The 24,123-nt window shown below is 35.2% G+C and overlaps 1 protein-coding gene across 4 annotated transcripts; it reads left to right on the top strand.

Annotated features, from left to right (window-relative positions):
• The first annotated feature begins 1,318 nt into the window (after positions 1–1,318).
• Positions 1,319–22,007, top strand: LOC109088169 (NACHT, LRR and PYD domains-containing protein 12-like). 4 transcript variants are annotated; one of them, XM_042717707.1, is made up of 8 exons: positions 1,319–1,556; positions 4,252–4,413; positions 10,445–12,514; positions 13,035–13,208; positions 17,010–17,183; positions 19,223–19,396; positions 20,389–20,435; positions 20,512–22,006. In XM_042717707.1, the coding sequence occupies exons 2-8, from the start codon at positions 4,298–4,300 to the stop codon at positions 21,060–21,062; spliced, it is 3,306 nt and encodes a 1,101-aa protein (XP_042573641.1). In that variant the 5' UTR covers positions 1,319–1,556; positions 4,252–4,297; the 3' UTR covers positions 21,063–22,006. The 4 variants fall into 4 exon arrangements, with proteins under 4 accessions (XP_042573641.1, XP_042573642.1, XP_042573643.1 ...); XM_042717708.1 differs by lacking the exon at positions 17,010–17,183 and having other exon boundaries at positions 20,512–22,007; XM_042717709.1 differs by lacking the exon at positions 4,252–4,413 and having other exon boundaries at positions 20,512–22,005.
• The last annotated feature ends 2,116 nt before the right edge of the window (positions 22,008–24,123 follow it).

Here is a 24,123-nt window from a genome sequence, read left to right as displayed (position 1 = left end):
AATTAATGTGCACACAAGGTGGTAACGCTGAGAGTGTGCATAAATTTTCAATAATTCAAGGGTCTATAGTCAATAATTTATTGAATACAACGGCATTGTTGAATTCCTGTTTCTGATTGGTTGACACATGCTCATACTGTATATCATGTGATCTCTTTACAGAATACGATATACTGTATCCTGACAGTTGTCTGAATCTAGTCTATAAAGAATGTGCTCTCAGAATAACACAAAACATTTAAAATAATTTCTTAAGTTAATGCTTGACCAGGAGAGCACAAACAAACTTACATCAGTCAGCCACATGAGCACTCCCATCGTCACATATTGTCTGTTCATATGGCATGTATAACCTTGTGTATAACCTTCAAAAAGTCTTTGTTTACTATTTTCATGCACTTTAGCTACCCCAGTGCAATGCTAACATACATCATACATATATATATATATATATATATATATATATATATATATATATATATATATATATATATATATATATATATATACATATATATATCATCAAGTCATGCATTTTGTGGGAAGAAAAACTGTTACATGTCCTGCTCCATAGCTTTAAAAAATGTTTCATTTTATATAACAAACCAATCTTTTGAAGGCTTTTAAATGCGTGTTCTGTGTGCATGTATTGGGTCTGTTTACTCAGATCTGAGAACTGTAGACTCTTTCCACCCGTCCAAACAGCTGTTTACCTGCCAGTCATCATACTCCCCAATGCTTTCATCTAGTGCGTGATGTCCACATCACAGTAGTCAAGACTGTTATAGAAAACCCACTTGTAACTGGGGGAAGAGCTTCACAGCTGTTGCTGTTAATGGGAGTATTGGTTGTAGGTGAGAACGTGTAATCCACACCTTGATTGTTTAGCCCATTTGTACAATAATAAAATGTCCATCTTAGGGTCAATATTCATCACATTTAGTTGTTTTTAATATGCAAGAGTTTGATCTAAAATATAAACAATGGCACTGTTTACATATTATTATTCACATATCGGCTTATCTGGACCCAACTCAGCAAGTCGTGATCAGTGTTGCAAAAAAAAATAAAAAAAATAATAATAAATAAATAAATAAAAAAGATAGATCCAGACCTGCCATTAATTTCCGTTCTCTATACAGTATCACTTCCTTCTTAATGCAGGTATAAATAATATTCAAACCATTGTGCCATGTAGCCTTTGAGCACCACCCTCAGGTTGGTATGAGTATGCATCATTATGCAACATACGTTCGTTTGAGCGTTGTCTCAAGGACACGCCCACAATTTAATAAATACATTTAATATTCATGAGGCGCCACCCAGTGGAACCAAATGTTTTAGAAACTGGACAGCCTAACCCGCTCCGTGTTCACGTCAGATATAGGGTGTGGTTTCTATAGTACCCTGAAAGTTTATTCTCATTCTGATAACAAAATTTGATCTCAACAGTTTAAGTGAATTTACTTGGTTTAGCTGTTTAATCATTCTGTAATAGACCTACCGGGAAACCGAAAGTGAAAGTAGAACCTTCAGTCGCTGGAGAGTTTTGTTTGGTGAGTAGCCTACTTTTATGAAGGTACGAGGCATATTCTTGTGTACATTTTTTAAAATGATAAAACTGTAAATATGTAAAATGATGTCTTAAGACGATGTAGAAATCACTCGCTCGATCAGTAGGGTAATAATATTAATTAACATGGAATTTCGCTTTGTTTATAGTGGCACATCCGGTTTTCAGTGGCGTATTCCAGTGGATTGTGGCATTTGCCACAAAAAGATGTGGCATGTAGCACTGAAAACTGCGGAATGTGACATTTCCAATAGTGACTGACACATGCCTTCTATATTGGAGCTAATTTATACAACAACCATTAGGCTTCTCCAAACTGCAAGGTTTAATTCGGTCTCTGTCTCGTGTCCCGCTGTGTTAATAATGACTTGCAGTTATATGTAGTCTACTTTAAAACTGTAACCAATACAAAATATTGTGTTAATTTGTTTTGCACAAACATCATAGTTTCTCCAAAATGCATATCTTAACTTCTGCTATTTACATATGTATTTACAGTTCAGTTGAGCTTTGCCATTTGGATTTGTTTTGGACTCAAAAACAGATGTGCCACAAACTGACTGCATTTAATATATATATATATATATATATATATATATATATATATATATATATATATATATATATATATATATATATATATATAATTTAATTTAATTTACATTATTAAAATAATTGATGATTGTAAAAGATTGCCTCTTTCCCCACAATGTAAAAATAATAATAATAAACAAATCTTTATTTTTTATTTTTTTAAACCATAAATAAGGTTTTCCCAAGGGGTTTTATGATGGAGGTTTTTAATCTGTGAGTAAAATAAGGTCTGTGGTAAATGTAACTTGATGAAACTTTGATGCTAAATGTTTGTTGTAATGCTATTTTACTGATATACTGTAGATGTGCCATCAAACATAGCAACGTGTGCCAGTGGCTTTAATGTGTCATACACTGTTAAATCTTTAAATTAACAGTGATTATAATTTTATTATTGTGATGTTTTTTTCAGGGGGAAATCACAATATTTATTTATTAATTTATTTGCTGGAGGTGCACTGACATCACAATTACATCTTTGACATCTCAGATGTATTAAGTAGATGTTAAAAAAACAATTTAATTTTTAAACCTACAGCTATTTATATTTTGTATCAGAAATGTGCTTTATCAGCCACTGGTGATGTAGGATAATGTGTCCAAGGACTTGAAGCAGTGCATGCTGGTTAGGAATTTTGTCCCATCTTGAGACGGCCCTAGTGCCACGTTACTGTGACATTTTGCCATCAAAGTGTCATGAGAGCAAATCTTGAGAAGTTGTTTGGCTTTAGGCTTGTGTGAGCAAAATCTGTGCAGAACCTGTCACTGATGATCACCGCAAGATTAATGCCAGTTAGAAAATGTGATTGTTTTCACATTCAGTAACAAGTACTTTGGGTGTTTTGTTCATCATATTTATTATCATATGATATAAAAGCAATATAACTACAAATAACATCCAGTTTATTATAGCAACAAAGCACATGATCGTGAATCATGAAAAGTCCCCATTGACTAATCCACTACGAGAAGGGAAAACTGTCCGACCTCACTGCATTTTTTCACTCCTCTGCACCCACCTACTTTTGAGGCAAGGCACATCTCGAATGATCTTAAATTCTGCACTATTCTTTTTTCTTTTTTATTTGCCAAGGTGTAAAAAATATAAGTACAGCACAAATTTTTAAAAATACATATTTAAATAAAGTGATAATGAAAGTAGCCTAAAGCATCAATTACAAACAGAATGCAGAAAATTAAAACTTTAAGTTTAGAAATAAAATAAAGGGGTAGCACAGGTTTATTGTCTTAAGAGCTTTGAAATTAAGATGAAGATGAAATAGCTTGGGTGTATTGTTGAATTTCTTTCCTGAAAAAAAACAAAAACAATGAATAAGGGATTTTGACAAGTAAACTATTGTAACGAATGTGTAATTTTGCAAGCAGCAATAAAAGATTAATAATAAAGTCATTCTTTTAGAAACCAAAACATTTAACGAGACAACCCTAAATGCAAGTTGCATTTAATACATTTAGAACATTTAATCCAGAACAATTGTGTGGATAATCCTAGAAAATATGACGGGTTACTGGGAAATTGAACTCACATAAGAAAAAAATATATAAGACCTTGTGATTTAAATACCTCGGAAACAGTCAAAAGTTGTTTCTCAAACCAATTGCTAAAAGAATGTTTAATTTTGTGATTCCAGAAATCTAAAAAAAACTTTATTTTCAAAGCAACTCAATGTGTTTTCTCTGATTGGATAGCTTTCAGATCTTGAAAAGACAAATTGTAAATGCTCTCCTAAACACTTCTGAGACAGATTTAATTTAATCTGATCGCTCAAACCACTTCAGGAGGTGGTCTGAGACAATTTCCAGATGAAACGGGACAAGTGTAAATGCGTCTGGTTGTTGAAACCACATTTGCAAATTTTACTCCTCTCTAAATGCTAAAATAATAAATGTGTGAAAGCATATAGGCTATATGACAAGTCATAGCCTGATATAACAGCACTAATGCAACACACATCACGGCAGATAAGTAGCTGAGTATCTCTTTATTTATTTAAAATTAATTAGATTAATAATAATAATAATGTATTACTTTAAATAATTTTAATTCATCCTGTGGCCCCCAGCCCTCTGGTTGAAAACCGCTGATCTAAAACTATTATTTGTGAAGAGATGGAGCACAGAGACACTGCAGCATATCCAGCAGCCAGCTCTGTGTCTGTGAAAACTAACAAATCCATGGATTTTCCACTTCGATTCAGTGAAGGAGTGGTGACCTTTGAGCCCAGGTAAGACAAAACATTAATACTAAATATGAAACACTAAATATTAATGTATGGCAGAACACCGGGTTATAACCCATAACGCAACAAGCCAAAGACACCCAAATTACTTGCTATATAATTCCACGCAAAAGACATATTTATCATCCATTTTAAGTTTAATGCAAACATGTATTTAACATTTTTGGGAATTATGACAAAAATCCTGATTTTCACACAGAGATTGCACTGTTGTAGTGTTTGGGAATATTGACGCATAATTATACACATAATCACTTGATATCAGTTATAAAATAAAGTATTTCAGAAGAAAACGCAACATCATGGTTGCCTCTTGTTAGTCTTAACAGTACTGATTATCATCACCTGTGCTTCATTCAAAAATCAGGGTCATGTATTGAACCCCCGTTTTAACACCACTCACTGGACGTTTCACTTGAAACTGCCGCAAAATGTGCATTAAGGTGCGTAATAATGGTGCTGCAGAGCTGTATTTAGAGCATGTTTTTTGAATGAGACTGGGTTGGGCAGATAATATTCGCCTGTGTGCCAAGCATTTGCATGCTGTCACGACACGCACACAAAAAGGTAGATCCAAGTGCAGTATGTTTATTGAGGCAATCCAAAATCAGAAAACATCCAGGCAAAGGTCAACATCCAGGTAATCCGTCCAAAACAAGAAACATAACTCAGGCCAGGAACCACGAACTAGAAGGTGACATACAGGTCCTTCTCAAAAAATTAGCATATTGTGAAAAAGTTCATTATTTTCCATAATGTAATGATAAAAATTAAACTTTCATATATTTTAGATTCATTGCACACCAACTGAAATATTTCAGGTCTTTTATTGTTTTAAAACTGATGATTTTGGCATGCAGCTCATGAAAACCCAAAATTCCTATCTCAAAAAATTTGCATATCATGAAAAGGTCCTCTAAACGAGCTATTAACCTAATCATCTGAATCAACAAATGAACTCTAAACACCTGCAAAAGATTCCTGAGGCTTTTAAAAACTCCCAGCCTGGTTCATTACTCAAAACCGCAATCATGGGTAAGACTGCCGACCTGACTGCTGTCCAGAAGGCCATCATTGACACCCTCAAGCAAGAGGGTAAGACACAGAAAGAAATTTCTGAACGAATAGGCTGTTCCCAGAGTGCTGTATCAAGGCACCTCAGTGGGAAGTCTGTGGGAAGGAAAAAGTGTGGCATAAAACGCTGCACAACGAGAAGAGGTGACAGGACCCTGAGGAAGATTGTGGAGAAGGACCGATTCCAGACCTTGGGGGACCTGCGGAAGCAGTGGACTGAGTCTGGAGTAGAAACATCCAGAGCCACCGTGCACAGGCGTGTGCTTTTGAACCAGAAACAGCGGCAGAAGCGCCTGACCTGGGCTACAGAGAAGCAGCACTGGACTGTTGCTCAGTGGTCCAAAGTACTTTTTTTTCGGATGAAAGCAAATTTTGCATGTCATTCGGAAATCAAGGTGCCAGAGTCTGGAGGAAGACTGGGGAGAAGGAAATGCCAAAATGCCTGAAGTCCAGTGTCAAGTACCCACAGTCAGTGATGGTCTGAGGTGCCATGTCAGCTGCTGGTGTTGGTCCACTGTGTTTTATCAAGGGCAGGGTCAATGCAGCTAGCTATCAGGAGATTTTGGAGCACTTCATGCTTTCATCTGCTGAAAAGCTTTATGGAGATGAAGATTTCGTTTTTCTGCACGACCTGGCACCTGCTCACAGTGCCAAAACCACTGGTAAATGGTTTACTGACCATGGTATTACTGTGCTCAATTGGCCTGCCAACTCTCCTGACCTGAACCCCATAGAGAATCTGTGGGATATTGTGACGAGAAAGTTGAGAGACGCAAGACCCAACACTCTGGATGAGCTTAAGGCCGCTATCGAAGCATCCTGGGCCTCCATAACACCTCAGCAGTGCCACAGGCTGATTGCCTCCATGCCACGCCGCATTGAAGCAGTCATTTCTGCAAAAGGATTCCCGACCAAGTATTGAGTGCATAACTGAACATAATTATTTGAAGGTTGACTTTTTTTTGTATTAAAAACACTTTTCTTTTATTGGTCGGATGAAATATGCTAATTTTTTGAGATAGGAATTTTGGGTTTTCATGAGCTGTATGCCAAAATCATCAGTATTAAAACAATAAAAGACCTGAAATATTTCAGTTGGTGTGCAATGAATCTAAAATACATGAAAGTTTAATTTTTATCATTACATTATGGAAAATAATGAACTTTTTCACAATATGCTAATTTTTTGAGAAGGACCTGTAGAACAAGGACTCCGTAACAAAGACAGAAACAAACCAGGTATTTATAGACAGGTGATTACAATACTAACGGGGAATTGGCTGAGTGCAATGATTAATGACCAGGGACAGCTGAGTGCAATGAGCAGTGATGAAACAAACAAGACTAAGGGAAATGTAGTTCTGAGGTGGGGTGACGCTAAGGGGAAGTGAGACCTCTAGTGGACACCCAGGGATACACAAACCAGACACTGTGACACACGCCTGCCATTGTGTGTTTAATTTAAATCATGCAGACAGATGTCTGTTTTAAAACTGCGGCTGAGTAATTCATTGCTTGATTTGCTTCACAAAAGCCCACTTTGATTTATGTTGAGACCCATGTTTATATTGCTTTACTTCCAGTGTGTTTGTTGCTAAGTTTAGTGCAGTAAAAAAAAAGACAACCACACCTCTGTGGTGGCACAGGCCATGGTACCAAATAAATAAATAAATAAATAAATCACATAAATAATAATCACATGTTGATGTTGCTCATTTATGTGAATAATTGGACATGAGTTAAATACAAAGCGTTTTTTGTTTGTTTGTTTGTTTGTTTTCAAAAAGTATACCCATCAGACAAGTAAATACTGCAAATATGGAAACACTTGGATTTGTGGTAAATGAGGGCAAGGCCTACATGACCCCATCAATTTGGATTAACCCATAGACCTGTGCCAGCTTTGTATTCTATTTTGCAATCTGGTCACCCTATCTCCCGATGAACAGCAAACGCACAGTCGTGCACAGAAACTAAAGGCCAAGTCAGGATATTCATTAAATAATATGGTAAATTTCAGTTTGTTTGTAACACTTGGAATCAAGGGCGTATGTGTAATTTTGACAGTAGTGGGGACATAACAGCAGATAACAACCAGACACCACACCCAAACATTTTCCTATTTTTGATTGAATTTTGACCGCAGTTTCATGTCATCAAAAGTCTTTATTTATAGCTTGTGGCATCCAACATATTATGGTATGACAACATATAGTTTGTTGGTAGATATGTCAGCTAACATTGTGCTCTGCACATTTAGTTAAACAACATTAAGTTAAAGTTAAAGGGATAGTACACCCAAAAATGAAAATTCTGTCATTAATTGCTCACCCTCATGTCGTTCCAAATCCGTAAGACCTCTGTTCCTCTTCGGAACACCAATTAAGATATTTTTGATGGAATCTGAGAGCTCTCTGACCCTCCCATAGACTGCAAGGTTCCTTACATGTTCAAGGTCCAGAAACGTAGCAAGGACATCGGTAAATTAATCTATGTGACGTACGAGAATACTTTTTGTGCGCAAAAGAAAAAACAATAATGACTCTACGTCACTGTAGTGCCATTTTGGAGAATATCCACTGAACGTAAACAACTTATGTTGTTCTCTCATCTGTGTCACACAGATATGTTGTTTACGTTCAGATCAAAGCATAAACAATGTAGGCAATAGTGTTGCTTTCATCAATGAAAATTATGACTAAATATCGTCGTCAACGAACCTTTATCATGTGACGAAAACGAGACAAGACGCAGCGTAAATGCTGGTCATGTGATGATGACTGTAATTAAATATAATAATGCAATATTGTTGATGAATAAAAACGAGACTAAATGTGGTTTTCAAAATAAAAACTAAGCTAAAATGTCTCTTCATTTTCGTTGACCAAAACGAGATGAAACAAAATGTTATAACGTTTTTTTCGTCTGGTTTAGTCGCATTATTATTATTTTGCAGTATTTCTGTTTCTGCGCAGACGCAACCGACATCACTTCCTCAAGCCCCACTCGCGGCATTATTTAGAAGATGACAACAAACAAAGTAAAGCGGGATTTATGCTTTCGCCTGGCTCCGCTGAATGCGAGCGCACCTTCCCAAACGGACGAGGCTTTTATACTTATCGCATTCGCCTTTGTACTATTTGAAATGACAGGGGAGCGACGAGGAGTAATTGTCCTCTAAAACCATCGGGAATCACCGGTGAGAAGTAATTTGCCAGTATGGCCAGTACAAGTCTTGTGATGAATGAGTTGATGAATTAATAATTTCTTTATGTACAAACTTAAAACAATCTTAAACTATTGGCTGTATTTCGCATCAACCACAAGACAACTTTAAGCACATAGTGTATAATTAATATCTAAATGAATTCTAATCCTATTTTATACAATAAAAATAAAACATACCTTAAATAAGAAGCCTTGGACAACCTATGCAAACTTAAAAAAAAAAAAAAAAAAAAAAAAAACGTTTTCTGTCAAAAAGCACCTTATGGAGTTTGAACTTCACATTAAACCGCTTCTGTTTCACACAAACGCCGACACAGACATGCATGTTCGGCTAGAATCACCCTGAACTCGTGCATGTTCGGATGCAGAGTTATGCGGAAAGTTACAAAAAATGCTGTGCACTCCACCACACAAAATGAGTTCACGCACACTCAAAGCAAACTTCTGGCAACACCATGATGATGTCATATTTTCCACGCTCACCCAAGCAAAATAGCGGACACGTCGAGTATAAATCAGCCTTGACACAGAGAAACAGACCGATGGCCGGCCAGCCGGCGTTCGTTTTTGGGAGAAAAATTTGCAGATTATTATTATTATTATTATTATTTTTTTTTTTTTATTGTTTTTATATATATATTATTTAAATGTATGTGTGTGTAATTCTTAAATCAGAGCATCTTAAAACAAATTCTTAAAAATTCAAATCAGAAAAAATACAATATACTACTTAAGTCTGTAAGGTAGCAATAATATAATAAGATAACCTTATTTGAAATGGGTATGGCTAAAATAAAATTTTGGTTTCGTCTATACTTCTAGATACTTGTACTAGATTGACTGGGTTAAATAGAATGGCATTACTAAAAAGAGACTAAAATACCATTTTCATTTACTAAAACTAGACTAAATGTCTAAAACTAGACTAAATGTCTAAAACTAGACTAAAATGTCATTAGTTTTTGTTGACCAAAACAAGACTAAAATGTCATCAGTTTTCGTCAACTTAAACTAGACTAGACTAAAAAGAGTATGAACGTGACTAAAACTAATAAAAACTAAAATGACAGCTTCACATAAAGACTAGACTAAAACTAAAATTAAAACAGGCCGCCAAAAACAACACTAGTAGGCAACACATCTGCGTGATGCAAAAGTACTTTGCATATCTTGCATGCTTTATATCAGACACAGAGATGAAGTAGTTTGGAAGGATAGCTTTTATTTGAATAGCTAGAGAGAGAGATTATATTAGACTGTCTGTGTCAGCAACAGAGAGAGTGTGCGTGTGTGAATTACCTGTGTCTGTGCAGCATCTCTTAAATAACAGAAAAGCTGTTTAGAAAAGTTTACTTCGAAAACATTATCAAACCATTTGTGGTTTTTTGTATGCTTTATTTTAATTATTAAGTTAAATATTGTGTTGGTCATTGTTCAGTCACATGTTTTAATAAGTAATTTTTTAGTTTAATAATCACAGACTCAAGTCCATATTGTGATTTTTAATTTAATTAATTTTATAGTCCTATTTTTTTTTTTTTTTTTTTTCAAATTTCATCACTTGGATTCTGCGATTCCATCTGTTTTGCACTTTATAGAAATCATAGGGCAATATTGCAGTCCTAATTACCAATGCAAACATAGGCTGATGTTAATTATCTTGTGCAAATAATTCTTTTACTGATTCAAAACTTTGTTTTTCTATTGTGAGCAGTTGTGAGAGGGATTATCAGATCTGTGTGGAGTCCAAATGTGTGGTGTGTAGGGAGGTTCTGAAAGATCCAGTCTCCATAACCTGTGGACACAGTTTCTGCAGAAAATGCATTATCTGTTACTGGGAGAAGTTGAGGCAAGCAGAATACTTTGATTGTCCTCATTGCAAAAAGAGATCCAAAACACATTCTGTTCTACAAACAGTCATGGGGGCATCCAGTTCTGCAGGTACTGCTGACTCTAATACACAAGCAGCCCTACAGGAGGAGACTGGAGACCTGCAGAAAGCAGTAGATGATAAACTTCAGAGAGTCAGAGACAAGCACAAAACCAGAATGAAGAACAAGTACGAGAGCTTATTTGAGGGAATGAAACTCCAAGAGAATGAAACCCTCCTCAACAGGATCTACACACAACTTTACATCATAGAAGGAGAGAGTGATGGAGTGAATGAAGAACATGAGGTTTTACAGATGGAGAAAACAGCCAGAACACAACTTGCACAAGACACTTCCATCTACTGCAATGACATGTTTAAAGCCTCAGCTAAAGCAGGATGTGAGGAGAAAGACCAAATCAAGACTGTTCTTACTAAAGGCATCGCTGGAATCGGAAAAACCATCTCTGTGCAAAAGTTCATTTTGGACTGGGCAGAGGGAAAAGCCAATCAGGATATAGATTTCATGTTTTTGCTTCCATTTCGAGAGCTGAACTTGATTCAAGACCGTCAATATAGTCTTCACAGACTACTGCTGGACTTTTATCCCGAACTTCAAGATCTGGACTCAAAGACATATGAGGAGTGTAAAATTGTGTTCATCTTTGATGGTTTGGATGAAAGCAGAATCACACTGATGTTTTCAGATGCTCAGAAAGTTTGTGATGTGACTGAAACTTCATCAGTGGGTGTGTTGATGTCAAACCTCATGCAAGGCGAGCTGCTTCCCTCTGCTCTCATCTGGATCACCTCCAGACCAGCAGCAGCCAATCAGATCCCCTCCAAATACATAAACCGTCTGACAGAAATTCAGGGGTTCAATGAGCCTCAGAAGGAAGAATATTTCAGGAAGAGAATCAGTGACCAGCATCAAGCTGACAGGATCATCTCACACATTAGAAAAGCAAGAAGCCTACATATCATGTGCCACATCCCCGTCTTCTGCTGGATCTCATCAACTGTGCTTCAGAAGCTCTTGAAGGAAGATCTGAGTGCAGAAATCCCCCAAACTCTGACTGAAATGTATATCCACTTCCTGCTGATTCAGATCAACATGAGGAACCAGAAGTATGAAGAGAGAGATCCAGAGAACCTCCTGAAATCCAGCAGAGAAGTGATTGTGAAACTTGCTGAAGTGGCTTTCAAACAACTGAGGAAGGGCAATGTTATGTTCTATGAGGAAGACCTGAGTGAGAGCGGCATAGACATCACTGATGCCTCAGTGTATTCTGGGATTTGCACCGAGATCTTCAAAGAGGAATCTGTTATTCATCAGAGAAAAGTGTACAGCTTCATTCATCTGAGCATTCAGGAGTTTCTTGCTGCTTTTCATGTGTTTTACTGCTACTTAAGCTGTACAATGGAGACCCTTAAGGTTTTTGATTCAATGCATTATCTGTATAAAGGAGCAATAGATAAAGCCATTGGGAGTGAAAATGGACATCTGGATCTGTTCCTGCGGTTTCTGCTGGGCATCTCACTTGAGTCCAATCAGAGACTCTTACAGGATCTACTGACACACACAGAGAACAGCTCAGAGAGCATCAGGAGAACAACACAGTATATTAAAGAGAAGATCAAAGATGGACATGGACTCTCCACTGAAAGATCCATCAATCTGTTCCTCTGCCTGCTGGAAGTGAAAGATCAGAGTCTGTCCAGAGAGATTCAGGAGTTTGTAAAATCAGACAAACACTCAGAGAAGAAGCTCTCTCCTGCTCAATGCTCAACAATTGCCTACATGCTTCAAATGTCAGAGGAGGCACTGGATGAGTTTGATCTGAAGAGATACAACACATCAGATGAGGGTAGAAAAAGACTGATACCAGCTGCGAGTAACTGCACAAAAGCTCTGTGAGTACACCATAGTATTACAATGGGAGATTTTAGTTCTTTGTAAAGTAAAAAACAATGTATTTTGTTGTTTTTTAAAGTTAATGATGGAGCAACAGGTTATATTAGGCTGATATCACTTTAAGACAGAATGCACAGATCTATTAATTTTACTAACACACGTCTAATTAAGATACAAAAGAAGGGTGTGTGCTCAGAAAAATGTATGTCAGAGCGTTTGAATGAAAACATTTTTTTTAACAAACTTTTGTTTTAACAAAAACATTTAAATGCTTTAAAATGCATGCAAATTATACATATGATTAAACAATGAAAAACTGAACTGTCACATGAATGTAAACATGATAAAGATAAAAACAATAATAATCAAAAAGTAGCAACTGGACTGAAGCTGATAGATCTAATATTCACATCTAATATTGTCATATTGCACACCCCTATATACAGATAAAATTAGGATAAAAAAAAAAACAAACAAAAACAAAACACTGACAGCATATTTGCATACTTTTCCCCCTAGATTCGCTGACTGTAGATTCACTGCTCAGTACTGTGAGAATTTATCATCAGCACTTGAGTTCTCAAACATTGCACTGAGAGAGCTGGACCTGACTAATAATGATCTACAGGATTCAGGAGTGAAGATGCTCTTTGATGGATTGAAGAGTCCAAACTGTCAGCTGCAGATACTGAGGTATTTATAAGGATTTAGCCGTTTATTAATTATTGTGTAAGAGCAGTTATCCCAACACTTGTATGTATTAAATAATTTTACATTTACATTTAGATTTGGTATTGATATAGGCCTACACTTTCTTAAAAAAAGTCTTAATTTATACAAGGGATATAATACTTTTTTTTTTTTTGCATGAAGTGCCATTTTTAATTTTTATTCTTTTTTTATACAGTACATAATCAGTTTTAAATGTTCAGATAAAAAAAAAAATCTGTATTTGTCATACAAATGCATCTGCAGAGACTAGCACAGGTTAACCCTCTGGAGTCGATTAACGCGTATACGCATTTTGGGGTATTTTCTCCTGATAATTTTGACTTATTACACTTTCAGTTTTGATCACAGATTAATACTCACAATCTGTAAAGGGTCTACTTTTTTTATACAGACACAATAACAACAAAACTTTGTGCACTTATGAAATAACTAACAAACAAGAGGTTGGTGCTGTCTGCATGCTTTGTTGCGCTGATCTTCAGTTACAAATGCGTCATTAAAATGAACTGTAACTCAGTGATTACTCAACACGAGACATGAGAGAGATATCTATAGAAAGCCTGCATGTCTACTTTTTAACTAAACAGTGCTGCTGAAAACAAATATTCTGTGATAAAGTAATCAATATGAAAACAACGTGATGTCCGTTTTTCACGTCTCCCTTCATTATCTTCTAATGCGACCACGATGCCGAGCATGCTTTTCAAATGTTTCACTGAAGCGCGCAGCTTTTTGAATACACAACAGAAGACAACGCAGCGAGACTGTTTCAAGTTTTTTTTTTATTTTACTGTTTGCATGATGAGGAATAAGACCCGCATACACCCCAAAAATATGTGAATGTGGTAGGTTTCCTTAAAAAAAGAATGAAGCACTTTATTCAGCAGAGATCAGAAACAGAGTAAATCTCTTTTTATTTATTTATATACTTATTAGTTTTCACATAACGTGTTTTACACTTGTGACAAAGACTTTTTCCAAACTATAATTCCTGACTAAATGTATAATCAAGTGAAATATTATGAAGTTTCAATAACAATATACACTACTATACCATTCAAAAGCTTGATGTAAATAATATAAATGTAACAAATAAATGTACTGTAACTGTAACAAATGTAACAAACAATGCTGTTCTTTCAATTTATCCCCCCTAAAAAACATCTTTTTCAACATTAATAATAATAAATAATATATAATAATAATAATAATAATAGTAACAACAATTTTTTTTTTTTTTTTTTTTTTTTTTTAGGAAAATAAGATTGTTAAAAGGATTTCTGAAGGATTGTGTGACTGGAGTAATGACTCAAAAAAATTCAGTTTGAAAGTCATACTTTGACTGTTCCTAATAAACTGTTTTAACTGCACTCACACGTGCATATTAAATTATGTTGTGGGATAATTAAATATTTTTGACTACAAACATAAAATTATATACATTTTATTTTGTCCTCACATTCTTTCTTGTAACTCATCCCTCTCAGTGACACAGCTGACTTGGCTCATTATGCAGCTCATTATGCAGGCCTTTGTCTTCTCAGGTGTGAATTCATGATAGTTGACGCCTACTCGCATATGACTTTTACCAACAAAAAGTGTCTTAGAAAATTTAAATCAATATATTGTTTTCTGTATCGTGATGTAAACAGATGATTTTCACATCATTTAGAAAAAAAAAAATTCTAGGCTACAAGCTCCAGTTTAAAATTCCTGGGAACCCAATTTTCTGTATGTTTTTATTGAAGTGATTTAACATTTTTAGTTTTTCACTAACCACGCATAACATTTTTTTTCTCAAAACACAATCATGTACATACATGCTGCTCACATATTATTATAGCCTAGTTTGTGCTGATTACAAGATTAGACTTTAGCCAAGATATTTTATAAGAAACTGAAAAAAGCACAATGTCAAGGCATGACAAAACTTCTCCAGAAAAATACCAGACTCCAGAGGGTTAACTACACTACATGTGTGACTATGAGGAACGATTACACCAAAATGTACATGCAGTTTTCCCTGTTGTTCGCATGCCAGTGATTATCCTTCTGTGTGTCATAGGTTGCCGACCCCTGTTTATACTTTAGTAGCAATACTTAAAGAGGTCCCAGCATAATAAATATGTCAGGAAAGCTTACTAGATGTGTACTGCATTTGATTAATACAAGCAATATTTTAGCCACACTAGTTGAGCTCTACTAGCTCAGTTTGCTACACAGGTGCTTGATTTGTTTGACTTAAACTGCATTACATTAGACTTTGAGTATGCAAAATTTATGTGGAATGGATTATCTTAAAAATTTGTTAAATCGGATGACAAAATATCTGATCTTACAGTATCACTGTTTACATGCATACAAGGTTTTCAGATACCAGTGGGAAAAAATCAGAAGGGATTTGTGTAATACCAACTCAATTGGTGCATGACTCCTCTCTGGTTAATGTTTTGTGTTGTGTTTCAAATTTTGTCAAATGAAGTGAACTTCAACAGATGTGCTTTGCTTAACCTGTTAACCAGCTGAAAATTCCCTACCTAACTTAAAATTGCAACAGTTCTTGACTTCAGTGTGCTACACACACAATTGTGGTGTTTGGAAAGAAGATCCTTTGGGCTTTACTATCCATCATCCAGAGTTGATAATGCTCAAAAAGATAAAAAGTTATAGACACTGAAATGCCTTGAAAAAAATCAGATTATTTTTTTTTTATTTCATATAAAAATACATGAAATCAGTCCTGGAGCAATCCAGAAAAGTAATGGGTTGAAATTCACCTGTCTCATGAGATTCTATTTCAAATCTGAAGAAGATAACATGAAAAATTTGATTCCTGCAACAATTTTTCTGAGACTATGTCTAGTCCCAAACCCCCCACCCCCGTTTAAGGAAAAATATTTACCAAATGTAGGTTCTACAAGGGTTCTACAAACTATTTTAGTCATTAAACATACCACTGCATAGTTTTTCAATTATAAAACAATAGACATAATCTTAGATATCATATAAGTGATTTATTTGAGCACTAGAAAAATACAATAAGAATAATTTGACTAATAAAAATAAATAAGACAAAAAAAAGAATTAACTATGTATGCCAATTACAGTACATCCTGAGATTGCTAGAAATAAAGCATTCACTCCGATAGATGCTCATATAGTCAATAATCACATTGATGGCTGGTTATACAGATGGTAATCATACAGATGCGCTATATAGTCAATAATCACACTGCATTCATATAGACTGCATTCACACTGATATATGTGATTACACAGTAATCACATGCTGATGTGCACTCAAACAGATGGTAATCATGCATATACAGCCACATACCCCACAAAACACACAAACATATAATAAAAACGTTAAGAAAGTGGATGTGTTTGACTCGTTATTATGACAAATCTGGTATGTACTGCATTTTGAGTATGCATGTTTTGATGTGTACTGCTTACACAAATTTAGCAAATACATTCCTTATAAGCTTTCCATTAAAAAAACAGTGATCTGTTGTCGATGCTTGAGGCTTAGACCTTTATAATGATTATAGAGTTTGTAAAGATTAATTTTGTCCCATTGTATTGAATCTATTCGTAAGCATTGACACATGAATTTCTCTGGTACTGGTACTGACTACTGAACCTTTTATGTTGTGACATCCCTAGTACTGATGTACAATCAAAGAGGGCAATTCAAACTTTGAATACTAAAATGGTTGTGAACCCCCATCCCTCCCCTTTCCCCTTTGTTCTGTTCAGATTGCCCAGCTGTAATCTCACTGGTCAGTCCTGTGAAATTGTATCATCAGATCTACAATCCCCTAACTGTGCCCTGAGAGAGCTGGACTTGAGTAACAATGACCTGCAGGATTCAGGAGTGAAGCTGCTCTCTGATGGACTGAAGAGTCCAAACTGTCAGCTGCAGATACTGAGGTGTGTAAAAAGAGTATTTTGCAGAGATTAGGGTGCAGGCTGTTGGGCTGCGTCATAAGAAAGTACATATTACTGTGAAGTTGTGTTGTATGTAATAGGAATTATGCATTTTTTTAAAAATTGTAATATGCTACTAACTATTGAAATTACTTTCGTGTTAATTAGCTTTTAAAAAACTTAAGTAAAAGTCAAAGGCCAAGGTAAATGTGTATACTGCCTGTTAAAGAAAAGAAAAGAAAAATCTGTGATATATGATGCTGTGGGTTTGTTATGATATGGGCATAAGGTATACATTTTATTAGTTCAGTTCTAATAGGTCTTAGATGAATTCACTTTGATTTGAAAAATCTGAGGGGGTACAATTTAAATGAGCGTGTCACTTCTAGTTTAAATCACAGTCACTTACCTGTACTGGTTGTCACACAAGCTGATATGAAAAATATTAAACTAACACAACATACATAAATTCTATAAGATTGGGGCATGACGATATGACTGTATCAGGACAATGATTTAAAATATAAATTGGTAGAGCTTTTGATATATATATATATATATATATATATATATATATATATATATATATATATATATATATATATATATATATATATATATATAAACTTTTACTCTGTTGACACATTAAAAAAAATTTTTTTTTAACTCTTTCTCTGCCAGTATTTATTTTTTAAAGTTGCCAGCCACCACCAGCATTTTTGATAATTTTCACAAAATGTTCGTGGCCCCAGAATATTTTGTGGTATTAATATCTTAATATGTAAGATGTCAAAAGAAAGAACAGAGCCTCTGCTTTAAAAAGTGTTTTACTCAAGCTTCTTGCATTTTGTATTTATCAACACTTGAAAAAGTTTCATTTAAAAAAAAAATGATCAAAGGAATGGATTGCTTCCATCAACACCCCCAAAGCTGGCATGGTCGTATACCACTTCCCGGATTGACGTTTCATTCAGTAATGTTAGGCAGTTTTGATTATATAATGAGTCATGTTTGATGGTCACATTATTTTACATATGTTTCTGCTTTCTGATTGCTTGTTTTTTGCTTCTTATTTGCTGTGTTTGATCCAGATGTACAATAATCTTTCAGAAGATGTGTAGTAGCGCCTCCTACCGTTATACCAGTGAAAACATGGAAATATGGAAAATTCTATCAACGGTGGTTAAAGAGTTAATCAAGTTATCCAAATGTAATTTTTTTTTAGGAAAAATTGCATAAATACTGACTGATAAAGACTGCTTGACTTACTAATAGTTGGTCAAATAAGTTCTTAAGATGCAGCCTTAACATAATGTCTAAGTTTATGCAATGGCCCTCTGATTTAGGCTATATTTGCCTGATTCCTAATCCTAAAGCAATGGTTTTCAGCCATGCACCTGGGGACCCACTGTCCTGCGGAGTTTAACTACAAACTTAGCAAACATACCTGAACCAGCTAATCAAGGTCTGCAGGATCACTTGAAAAATCACAGGCCAGGTATGCTAAAGCAGGTTGAAAATAAAAATTGCAGGACAATTGGTCCCCAGGAGCAGGTTTGAAGACCTAGATTATAAAGAAACCCTTACACCAGGTGTTCCCAACTCCTTTGGCGTCCATTTTCCTGAATTTAGCTCCAACCCTTATCAAACACACCTGAACAAGCTAATCAAGGTCTTTATGATTACTATAAAGGTACTGTACAGGCAGGTGAGTTTGATCAATGCTGAAGCTAAACTATGCAGGAAAATGGATCTTGAGAGCCAGAGTTAAGAACCCCTGCCCTACACAAAATTGTGTACCTCATTGGATTCAAAGGGAAACATCCTGTGGAACATTTATGATCCTTTTTATCCAGTGAGAACACCCTAAATGTCTTCACAAGGTTTTCTTTGTTATAGTAATGAGTTAAATAATTTTATTATTTTATACTGACATAATGATATTTTTTACGCCCTAAACCCAACTGTACCTAGTTCCAGCCCAGTTGTTTGTAGATTATTGGACTGTTGATATATGTGTGTGTGTGTGTGTGTGTGTGTAGGTTGTCTGGCTGTATGGTGACAGAGGAAGGCTGTGGTTTTGTGTCTTCAGCTCTGAGTTCAAACCCCTCACACCTGAGAGAGCTGGATCTGAGCTACAATCACCCAGGACAATCAGGAGTCCAGCGACTCAGTGACAAACTGAACGATCCAAACTGCTCACTGCAGACACTCAAGTATGTGAGGCAGTAACAGATGTCACGCTGTGTGGGAGTGAACATGCTTGTGTCTTGAAACAGAAATGTATAGAATACCGTGTACATATGAGAACATTGTGCACTGTGCCTCTGTTTTAAAGGCTTCAGGTATCGGGTCTTGTGCAATTGGGTATCTAGTGAAGTGGCTCAGATGAAACCTATTAAACGCAATAAGCCACAAATAAATAAATAAATAAATAAATAAATAAGGTGCTCGCATGTTGACTGACACACAGAGTGCACACAGAAAGCTGACTGTAACACACTTGAATGTCAAATACTCAAAATGTTTTGTCAAAATGCCTGTCTTGCTGAGTATTCAGGTAAACAGAGTTATTAGGTTTTAAGTGAAAGTAAACAGTTGGGAGAAAATTTGGGTGTGTTTCAGTATATTGGATCTGTGAAATAGGGTCTTAAAGTGACCACAGTAAAATAAATCAAACAACAAAAGAAAAACAGAAAATCACTAACTTCTCTTGGCTGCATCCTGCTATATAAACATAGCAAGTTTTTAGCAGAACGGTAGAATGTTGCCTAATATACATATATAATGGAATCCATTATTCCAATAACATAAACACAGTGCACTGCAGACATGAGCTTTATGTTAATAAAACTTTTACTACAGTATATTGATTTGCCAAACTGAGGAGAAATGCCACAAAGTTTGTTATTTTAGAAACCTCAAACCAGTTTATTCAATGTTTTTTTTTTTTTTTTTTTTTTTTTTTTTAATGCTGACTGTTTTTAATGTAGTTCTTAGAATAAAAATGGATCTTTCACAATGTACTGTAATCTGTTAGTGTATTTACTCTTAAAAACATTAATTTTGGGGATAAACCATAATGAACAAAATTGCTAGAAAATGTGGGTTAATTAGAACAGTATATGGCTGCATTTGGAATAAAAATAAATAAATAAAATATGGAAAGTGAGATCATGCTTTTGTATTTTTGTGTGTGTGTTTATAGTGTGGACCATGGAGCAGAGTTCAGGATTACAGCAGGACTACGGAAGTGTAGGTCTAAACACACACGTTTGCAGGTAGTGATTGTTGTTTTGTATGTACTTCTCATCTTTCTTTTTGTGTTCAGATGCCTGTGATCTCACACTTGACCCAAACACAGCACACACTCAAGTCATCCTATCTGAGGACAAGAAGATGGCAAAGCATACGAAAGACCATCAGTCATATCCTGATCATCCAGAGAGATTTGAATGTCTTCAGGTTCTTTGTGGAGAGAGTCTGACTGGACGATGTTTCTGGGAAGCTGAATGGATTGGGACGGGGACAGAAATATCAGTGTCATATAAAGGAATCAGCAGGAAAGGAGGAAGTGACTGTATGTTTGGATTCAATCAAAAGTCTTGGAATCTAAGTGGCTTTTATAAACGTTTCATTGCCTGTCACAACAATAACAGCACTGATATACCTGCACCTTCATTTTCATCTAATAGAGTAGGTGTGTATCTGGACTGGTCTGCTGGTACTCTGTCCTTCTACAGTGTCTCTGACACACACACACTCACACACATACACACTTTCAACACCACGTTCACTGAACCCGTCTATGCTGGGTTTGGGGTTTATTACGACTCATCAGTGTCTCTGTGTCACATGGTACAACAAGGATGTCAAACATAAAAATATGAAAGAAAAAAGTATAGACAACATATTTATAACATTCCTACAAAGGTATTAGAAGAAGACACTTTCTTACTCCAGGAGCCCTGGGGGTCTCTTAGTGTTTCAATGAAACTGTAATGTTTAATTATTGCATGGACATAACATTATTTTATGTTATTTTTCCCAGTTTTGTATATAATCTCTGAAAATGTAAGTGCTGTACATGCTGTTTTCTAAAGGAATTAACAGACAGCCACTAAATAACTCTGACAGAGCAAATCCTCATTGTCACTTCACAAGGAAAGCAGGTCAGAATTTAAAGGGGGTTTCTGTTATTTTGCCTTCAAAATTCAAGATATGGTTGTAAAAAATGCCACCTTTATGAGTTCTTGTTTGTATATCTATGTGTGTGTGTGTGTGTGTGTGTGTGTATATATATATATATATATATATATATATATATATATAATATATATATATATATATATATATGTTAACATAGTTAAGCAATATCAATTTAGCAGCAATACTGTTTTCCTGAATATCAGCACTGCAAATCTGATATTGATTATTATTATTATTTTTTTCCATGTTAAGTGACTTACAAATAAATCCACAGCAGAATTTTTATGCACCTTTGAGCTATTTGTTCCTGACTGAATCCCTGTTTTGAACGAATTGGTCGAGCAAATTATTCAATTACCCATTCATAAATTAGTCCCTTTGAACAAATCAAATGATTCAAACTGTGTGTAAGTACATCTAATGCCACTTTAAATGCAGCTTCTGTGCCTCTTTGTGGTACCCTCTCCAGTGCAAGAATGGATTTTGTTGATAATGATCTATTACAGCCCTATATTAACTTATTATTTGCTAAATTTGATAGAATTCAAGAAATTGAAAATAAGGGTGAAACACTTAAAATTCAAACTTGTATTTAAAATTGTGCCATATTTTTATGAATATATGTGACAGTTATAACACTGTTACATATGATTATTAAAGTAATATAGGTTACATAACTAAAATATATAATTAAATTAAATAGAATTAATATAGGTCACATAAATGAAAAGAATGTGTCAGCATATTTTAATGAACTTGATAATGCATTTTTAATGCATACTAATGTATTTTAACACCTATAGGAGGTGTCAGTATATATATATATATATAAAGACTGTATAAGAAGATCAAAATAACAGGAATTTGAATTAAAGTGTCTGCATAATGTATATTATAATATAAATATAGTAGTCAGCATTTGAAGTGGATCAAAAAAGTAAGAAATGGGTAGCCTATTGTTTTGGTTTTAGGACAACTTTGATGAAAGGTTTAAATCCTCTTCAAATGTTGACAAGTGTATTTTTAAGTAATTTTGAATTTTATTTGTGTAGGCCTGTATGGTAAATGAAATGACTTTGTTGTTGTTGTTGTTTGTTTGTTTGTTTGTTTTTTCCAAAACATCTGATCTGTTGCCTAGAATTTTGAGTAACGAAGTGAAACAGAAACCAAAAGTAAAAATATTACTTTTCAATGACCTTACACTCTTCTGAAAAGGTTTTCCAATAAGTTATTGGAGTTTGTGTTTTAATTTGTGCCATTCATCCATTTGGAAGATGTAGGACGTGATGTTTTGAAGATGTAGGCCTGGCTTGCAATCTCCTTTCCATTTCATCCAAAAGATGTTGAATGGGGTTGAGGACAGGACTCTGTGCAGGCCAGTCAAGTTCTTCTACACCAAACTCATCCAACCATGTCTTTATGGACCTTTTTTTGTTCACTGGGGCACAGACATGCTGGAATAGAAATGGGAAATCCCCAAACTGTTCCTACAAAATGTCTCAGTAGGCTGAAGCATTAAGATTTATCTTCACTGGAACTAAGGGGTCCAACCCCAGAAACTCAGCCCGATACCATAATCCCTCCTCCACCAAACTTTACAGTAAGCACAATGTGGTTAAACAGGTAACATTGTACTAGTATCTGCCAAACCCAGACTTGTCCATCAGACTGCTAAACAGAGAAGGCAGATTTTTCATTGCACAAAACAGGTTTCCACTGCTCCAGAGTCCAGTAGCAGCGTGCTTTACACCAGTGGTTCTCAACTCTAGTCCTGGGGACCCACCGCTCTAAACAATTTCTATCCGTCTCTTATGCCGAGTTCACACCTCATGATTTTCAAAGTCATCAGATCACCTTTGTTTTCACATGACAAGTTATGAATAAAAATAAATTCAATAGTCGTCAAATATATGAGCTTTTGTATTCTACGATATTTTCGGAAGAGAAAGCAAGTGGTAAATCCACAGTAAACAGTTCAGGACTGGACTATATGTAAGACATCTTGTTTTAAATCTAAGATAAAGGTTTAATAATCATGTAATGCCATTATATCGAAATATAGCCTGTATCAGAAATTTACTTTATTGTGAGATCATGAGACAGACTAGCCTTCATATTTTGTCAGCATGTTGTCATATTTTCTAGCTAATCTCATTTTTATTTCATAATCAGTTAGCACTATGCTAAGCAAGCAGGCTAAGCTGTTCTAATTGTGCCAACAAGAAAGTATAAATGTTTTATTAGATGAAGACAATGAAGACTGTTTGTCTAGATTACATAGAGTGAATAGAATGAGATTATAGGGTTCAACACCTTATAAATGTGTGCTAATAAGGGCTTGAGGCAGTTCCACCGAAGCTAGAGTTTTGTTTTGCATTATGCAGTTGTCTGGATATAATGAATGGCAATAAAATCAATGAGAGTGTTTCTGAAGGGTGCTTACTCTGTTAAAGAGGAGTAAAGCTTCTTAAGACGGCTCAGTGTATAGTGAGCAGTATTGTTCCATTACGCCCTTCATAATCACTTCCACACTTCAGCTCTATCTATCTATCTATCTACATTTAATATATTAATATATATTATTAATCATATTAAGTTAACATGTTTACTTATTCATCTCTTAACAAGGCCAGGAGACATCATCTCTTAACAAGGCCAGGAGACAGCTCGGGTCCACACAGTCTATACATTATAATTTGAGTCTTGTGATGTTAATGTGCAGTGGAAATACAGC

Source organism: Cyprinus carpio, chromosome B2 (assembly GCF_018340385.1).
Source record: "Cyprinus carpio isolate SPL01 chromosome B2, ASM1834038v1, whole genome shotgun sequence".
NCBI classification, from domain to species: Eukaryota; Metazoa; Chordata; class Actinopteri; order Cypriniformes; family Cyprinidae; genus Cyprinus; species Cyprinus carpio.
The sequence above is the reverse complement of the archived record's forward strand: the minus strand, read 5'-3'. Positions and strand labels throughout refer to the sequence as shown.